Consider the following 7,500-nt stretch of genomic DNA (forward strand, 5'->3'; position numbering starts at 1 on the left):
GCTGCTTTGCCCCTGTCCTCTCCAGTGCCCCCGTGTTGGGCAGAGAGGGGTCAGGGCCCAGAGAGGAGACAAGACAGCACTTGCTGCTCTTCCCACTGATCGTCTGGACTGGACTGGCTTTTTGGCCCAGACGCTGTTGGCGTCCGTACCCACGAACACAGCCCTGCCAAAACCTTTCAATGGCATTAACACTTGAATGGCTTAATTTTGTTTTGTCTCGCTAATCCGTTGGCATGGCAACAAACTATGTGGTCGCTAATCACTTTGCCACCCCCCCCTACAAAAATATGCCAGTTTCTCAGAGCAATTAAGCCCATTACATGGCTTTATACAATTATAAATACTGCATTCCTCTTGTCTTCGTCACATTTTGTATCAATCTGTGCTTAAATCCTCACACACTGTGCATCAAGACCACTTTCAAAATCGCTAACGCTTTATGGACATTATACCAGCATGCTATACTTACTTCTCCCGTCCAGTAAATCTCCAGTCCACCACTTTGACCTGCTTACAGAATAGAGGGCGAACCACTGTCTCTTTCCCTGTTCCCAGGAGTGTCCCCAGATCCTGCCATCCACCCAGATCTACATCCCCGTGGGGGTGATGAAGCCCATCACCCTGCTGGCTAAGAACCTGCCTCAGCCCCAGTCTGGACAGAGGAACTATGAGTGTATCTTCCACATCCAGGGAGCCACCTACAGCGTCACCGCCCTGCGCTTCAACAGCACCAGCATCCAGTGTCAGAGGACCTCGGTGAGTACCATACCTGTCCTGTCTTATTCTGCTGTCCTACCACCCCCGCAACCCAACCACCATCCTAGTCATACGGTGTAGTCGTACAGTGTAGTCATACGCAATGCATGCTAAAGGTTGCGTTTGTTTCTGTGTGTGTCTCTCTGTGTGTTCACTTTCTAATTTGTAAGCATGGGATAGTTTTTTCTCTGCCAGAGTGGTTCTGTCTTCTTGCTTTTATCTACTTTGGTTTCCCCCCACCTCTCTGCCCTGTTCTTTTCAAATCTCTTAGTCATTTAGTTGTAATAATAGCAGCAGCAGCCGTCCTTAGCCATTATCTGCCTTGCTCCCCTCTCCCCCGCTCTCTCTCTCTCTCTCTCTCTCTCTCTCTCTCTCTCTTTCTCTCTCTCTTTCTCTCTTCACTCACTCTCCTTTCCCTTTCTCTGTCTCTGTCCGTCTCTCTCTTCTCTCTCTCTGTCTCTGTCCGTCTCTCTCTCCATTTTTCTTTTTTTTTTCTCTCTCTCTCTCTCTCTCTCTCTCTCTCTCTCTCTCTCTCTCTCTCTTTCTCTCTTTCTCTCTTCGCTCACTCTCCTTTCTCTCTCTCTGTCTCTGTCCGTCTCTCTGTCTCTGTCCGTCTCTCTCTTCTCTCTCTCTGTCTCTGTCCTTCTCTCTCTTCTCTCTCTCTGTCTCTGTCCATCTCTCTCTCCATTTCTCATTTTTTTCCTCCCTCTCTCAGTCTCTCCTTCATTCAGCTGTAGGTTTGTCCAGCTAGCACGGCCTGGGAGGACAGTGCTGTAACCATACAGGCTCAATGAAACACAAGGCTGTGTAATCGCTTTAACGGACTGCCATCTGCAGTCATTAACGGGCAGAGTGGGCCTGTGCGTCTGACAGTGGTATGACACTCGTCTGCGCAGCTTTATCGATGGCCATTATAGAACTCTCCTGTCTCACTCGGGAAACTCTTGGCTCTTCTGAAGGGAAGCTAATTACGCAGCTAAGAGCACGAGGAGAGCTGTCTCACTAAACAGGCCTTTATCGACTGTTTGCTGTTGCAGCCATTTCAAATCAACAGCTTCTGCCCGCTCAGCCAGTGGCATGCCATTTCTCCATTCGATTTTAGCAGCAGACAGAACGGTATTGGTGTGAACCTTGAGCTAGGGCTGCCAAACAACTGGCTACACAGCAAGGGGCCAAGAAAACGTTGTCGCTGTGTAATGGTAACAAACAGCATGACAAGGTGTTATGGTTAGTATGCATCGCGCGGCAAATGTTTTTTAGACGTGTATTTGTGCTCCCTTTCAGCATGTAGGGCGAGGCTAGTCCAACTGTCTCCTCCTCTCTGGATTCTGCCTATGGGTCGTCAGTCAGTCAGGGTGCTGCCTGCTGGTGGAGGGAGGGAGACACACTGAAACATGTCACCGCTGCTGTTCAGCAAGCCAGACAAGCTGTCAATTTGAACAGGGAACGGCAATTTCAGCCGTGTTAATTTCTGTAGTGCAACCACGGCCGTTAAATGGGACCATTTATGAGTTACTTAACGTGCTGTGATTTTAGCATGAGTGGAGCATGTCTCTGCAGAGCTTATTATGACATGGTCCCAGGGCTCGCACAGTGAAAAAGCTGAAATTCACTACCTTCACTCATCTGCTTGCTCTGCCTTAATATTTAGTCTCACATTGAAGTGTTTTCCTTTCAGGAAGACCAGGGCTGCAAGTAGAACACATAACCATGTGACACAAGCAGCTGCATTCATGCGTTTTCTTGACAAATGTCAATAAACCAATAAGGTCTGCCAAGCAAAGACCTGATGCAAAATACATGTAGAAATGTTTTGCTCAGTGAAATGAACATCCAACCAGTGTGCAGTTGTGACAGTGTGTGACAGCAACTATGTGAGCTTATTACAGTATTATAGGCACTATGTCCTGGGATTTCCTGGGATCTTCTACGCAGAAGAACCTTACCTTCTAACGAATATTGTGTGGCTTGTGAGCATCAGAGTCTCAGCTTCTCATAGGTGGGCGATAATAGTTTGTAACTCAAACCGTTTGGTCTTTATAGGCGTTTTTGGGGGAAGAACCGTTTTCGGGATCTGCCCTTGTCTCAGAAACACCGCTCCAGCTCATCCCCCGTTTATCACACAGACTAATGGTTGATATCAGTGGATGCAGAAGAACATCTCAAACACAATGTTTGAAAGGGGTTAGAAGTCCAAAACGTGGCAGTGTTACCGTGGGATTCAAGAGAGGAAAATTATAAATGATAAATGATCAGATGGTCATGTACAGGTAGAGATACTGGTGTGCAAAAGAGCAGAAAAGTAAATAAATAAAAGTATGGGGACGAGGTAGGTAAATTGGGTGGGCTATTTACCGATGGACTATGTATAGCTGCAGCGATCGGTTAGCTGCTCGGATAGCAGACGTTTAAAGTTGGTGAAGGAGATAAAAGTCTCCAACTTCAGCGATTTTTGCAATTCGTTCCAGTCACAGGCAGCAGAGAACTGGAAGGAAAGGCGGCCAAATGAGGTGTTGGCTTTAAGGATGATCAGTGAGATACACCTGCTGGAGCGCGTGCTACGGGTGGGTGTTGCCATCGTGACCAGTGAACTGAGATAAGGCGGAGATTTACCTAGCATGGACTTGTAGATGACATGGAGCCAGTGGGGGGAGAGAGAGAGGGAGAGGGAGAGAGGAAAACACTAAACAAACAACAACACAAATAATTATCTATCCAAAATGGAGATGTATGGGTAAACCACTTCTCCAATCTTTTTGGCTCTATAACAAAGAATAAAGAGCAAAAACATATACATGATCAAATACAGATCTTAGAATCAACTATTAAAGACTACCAGAACCCACTGGATTCTCCAATTACATTGAATGAGTTACAGGACAAAATAAAAACCCTCCAACCCAAAAAGGCCTGTGGTGTTGATGGTATCCTCAATGAAATGATCAAATATACAGACAACAAATTCCAATTGGCTATACTAAAACTCTTTAACATCATCCTTAGCTCTGGCATCTTCCCCAATATTTGGAACCAAGGACTGATCACCCCAGTCCACAAAAGTGGAGACAAATTTTACCCCAATAACTACCGTTGAATATGCGTCAACAGTAACTTTGGGAAAATCCTCTGCATTGTCATTAACAGCAGACTCGTACATTTCCTCAATGAAAACAATGTACTGAGCAAATGTCAAATATGGTTTTTACAACAGACCATGTATTCACCCTGCACACCCTAAATGACAACCAAACAAACCAAAACAAAGGCATAGTCTTCTCATGCTTTGTTGATTTCAAAAAAAGCCTTCGACTCAATTTGGCATGAGCGTCTGCTATACAAACTGATGGAAAGTGGTGTTGGGGGTAAAACATACGACATTATAAAATCTATGTACACAAACAGCAAGTGTATGGTTAAAATTGGCAACAAACACAAACATTTCTTCACACAGGGTCGTGGGGTGAGACAGGGATGCAGCTTAAGCCCCACCCTCTTCAACATATATATCAACGAATTGGCGCGGGCACTAGAAAAGTCTGCAGCACCTGGCCTCACCCTACTAGAATCCGAAGTCAAATGTCTGCTGTTTGCCGATGGTCTGGTGCTTCTGTCACCAACCAAGGAGGGCCTACAGCAGCACCTAGATCTTCTGCACAGATTCTGTCAGACCTGGGCCCTGACAGTAAATCTCAGTAAGACCAAAATAATGGTGTTCCAAAAAAGGTCCAGTCACCAGGACCACAAATACAAATTCCATCTAGACACTGTTGCCTTAGAGCACACAAAAAACGATACATACCTTGGCCTAAACATCAGCGCCAGAGGTAACTTCCACAAAGCTGTGAACAATCTGAGAGACAAGGCATGAAGGGCATTCTATGCCATCAAAAGGAACATACATTTCAACATACCAATTAGGATCTGGCTAAAAACACTTGAATCAGTCATAGAGCCCATTGCCCTTTATGGTTGTGAGGTCTGGGGTCCGCTCACCAACCAAGACTTCACAAAATGGGACAAACACCAAATTGAGACTCTGCACGCAGAATTCTGCAAAAATATCCTCAGTGTACAACGTAGAACACCAAATAATGCATGCAGAGCAGAATTAGGCCGATACCCACTAATTATCAAAATCCAGAAAAGAGCCATTAAATTCTATAACCACCTAAAAGGAAGCGATTCCCAAACCTTCCATAACAAAGCCATCACCTACAGAGAGATGAACCTGGATGAACCCCTAAGCAAGCTGGTCCTGGGGCTCTGTTCACAAACACAAACACACCCTACAGAGCCCCAGGACAGCAGCACAATTAGACCCAACCAAATCTTGAGAAAACAAAAAGATAATTACTTGACACATTGGAAAGAATTAACAAAAAAACAGAGCAAACTAGAATGCTACTTGGCCCTAAACAGAGAGTACACAGCGGCAGAATACCTGACCACTGTGACTGACCCAAAATTAAGGAAAGCTTTGACTATGTACAGACTCAGTGAGCATAGCCTTGCTATTGAGAGAGGCCGCCGTAGGCAGACATGGCTCTCAAGAGAAGATAGGCTATGTGCTCACTGCCCACAAAATAAGGTGGAAACTGAGCTGCACTTCCTAAACCTCCTGCCAAATGTACGACCATATTAGAGACACATATTTCCCTCAGATTACACAGATCCACAAAGAATTTGAAAACAAACCCAATTTTGATAAACTCCCATATCTACTGGGTGAAATTCCACAGTGTGCAATCACAGCAGCAAGATTTGTGACCTGTTGCCACAAGAAAAGGGCAACCAGTGAAGAACAAACAGCATTGTAAATACAACCCATATTTATGCTTATTTATTTTCCCTTGTGTACTTTAACCATTTGTACATTGTTACAACACTGTAAATATACATAAATGACCTTTGTAATGTCGTTATTGTTTTGAAACTTCTGTATGTGTAATGTTTACTGTTCATTTTTATTGTTTATTTCACTTTTGTATATTATCTACCTCACTTGCTTTGGCAATGTTAACACATGTTTCCCATGTTAATAAAGCCCCTTGAATTGAATTGAAAATTAGTTTCAAATTGAGCAGCAGCTGCTGAAAAAATGAGCTCCTACAAATATTGAAATTGACATGGTTTTTAGAGTGAAGTACATCGGAAAAAGGCAAAAGAAAACTGCAAGACTGAATAGGAGACAAAACAAGCAACAAACGAAGAAGATAAATAAAGTAACTATTTGTCATGAAATTGTACAGTTATCTTAGCTAGCTGAATTGTTTACCAGTTGCTAAGCAGTTGCTAGGGACTCTCCTGGAAGAAGCTAGCTAGCTAACAAATAATATCTAGTTAACAGTAGAAAAGAAAGACAAAATAAGGACAAAGTGAAACAGTCCTCTAAAAACACAAGAGACAATAATACAAGAAACAAGGCTTTTATTGCAACATTGTAGCCAACATCACCAGTGTTGCTATGGACATGGTTTACCCACCAGACATCCAGACAGAGAAAGCTAAGAAAGGTTTCAAAGGTTTGTTGATGGGACAGAACCATGAATGGCTGTTTGCAGATCTTACCAGTTGCAAAACAAGAGTGCATTTAATATTTAACACCAAACGAGGGCACATATGGAAAAGGGTTATTTGCAACCATTTCCCTTTTCTCAAAAAATAGAGGCATCAGTCAAGGATGTCAGATCAGCATTTTTGAAGAAGCTGACCAGAGCAACACGTATCAAACAGTAAACTTATATAATGGAACTGTATTGATACAAGGCAATGATTCAAGCCTCCAGGCTTTTGAGAATAGGTTTGCTACTCTAAAAGCAGAAGCCGAACTCATCTCAGAAACAGAGAAAAAAGAAAAGGAGGGAGATGGAGAAAAGCAGGCCCCAACGGTCTCTGTGACCCAACAGGAAGACCTCAGTGTCCCTCTACCTACTTCTCCTGCAGCAGACAGAGCCAAGGACATGTCTACAACACTAAGAACACCTGCTATGCAACGTTTCCACAACACCACTCTAGTCGAAGCAGAAGTCATAGAACTCAGAGAGAACAAACTTCAAGAGGAGGACACTGTCCAGAAACTAAAATAAGAGATGAAACCGTTCCGGGAGGAGAGCAGAGCATCTATTGCTAAATTAGAAACCAGAATGGACAAACTGAGTTAGACAAATGATGACCTCAGAAATCATCTGAGCACAACAAGAACAAAGAGAGAGGTACATTGACACGCTCAACCAGCAGCTAGTCATTATGTCCTCTGCATCTAGAGAACATGTCCACCAGCTTGGCATAACACAAGCAGAACCTGAGACCATCATGGCCTCCACCACACAGCCTGATGACACTGCACCAGCCTACCAGTCTGCTCCAGCCAAGATCAGCCAACCAGCCTCCCAGTCTGCTCTAGCCCAGGTCAATCTACCAGTCACCCAGTCTGCTCCAGCCCAGGTCAGCCACCGAGCCTCCCAGTCTGCTCCAGCCCAGGTCAATCTACCAGTCACCCAGTCTGCTCCAGCCCAGGTCAAGCTACCAGCCTCTCAGTCTGCTCCAGCCCAGGTCAGCCAACCAGCCTCCCAGTCTGCTCCAGCCCAGCCCAGGTCAGCCAACCAGCCTCCCAGTCTGCTCCAGCCCAGGTCAACCAACCAGCCTCCCAGTCCGCTCCAGCCCAGGTCAGCCAACCAGCCTCCCAGTCTGCTCCACCAAGACAATCACCCACAACTGCAATCCTAATTGATTCAAAAGGGAAGT

At 44.9% G+C, this 7,500-nt stretch overlaps 1 protein-coding gene across 2 annotated transcripts in view; it reads left to right on the forward strand.

Annotated features, from left to right (window-relative positions):
- Positions 1–7,500, forward strand: part of LOC109869349 (plexin-A1) — a 344,851-nt gene that overhangs the window by 258,094 nt on the left and 79,257 nt on the right. For both annotated transcript variants that reach the window (XM_031803595.1, XM_031803596.1), the window contains exon 10: positions 556–756. In XM_031803595.1, the coding sequence (XP_031659455.1) occupies positions 556–756 (201 nt within the window). The remainder of the gene's footprint in view (positions 1–555; positions 757–7,500) is intronic.

Source organism: Oncorhynchus kisutch, linkage group LG24 (genome assembly GCF_002021735.2).
Source record: "Oncorhynchus kisutch isolate 150728-3 linkage group LG24, Okis_V2, whole genome shotgun sequence".
NCBI classification, from domain to species: domain Eukaryota; kingdom Metazoa; phylum Chordata; class Actinopteri; order Salmoniformes; family Salmonidae; genus Oncorhynchus; species Oncorhynchus kisutch.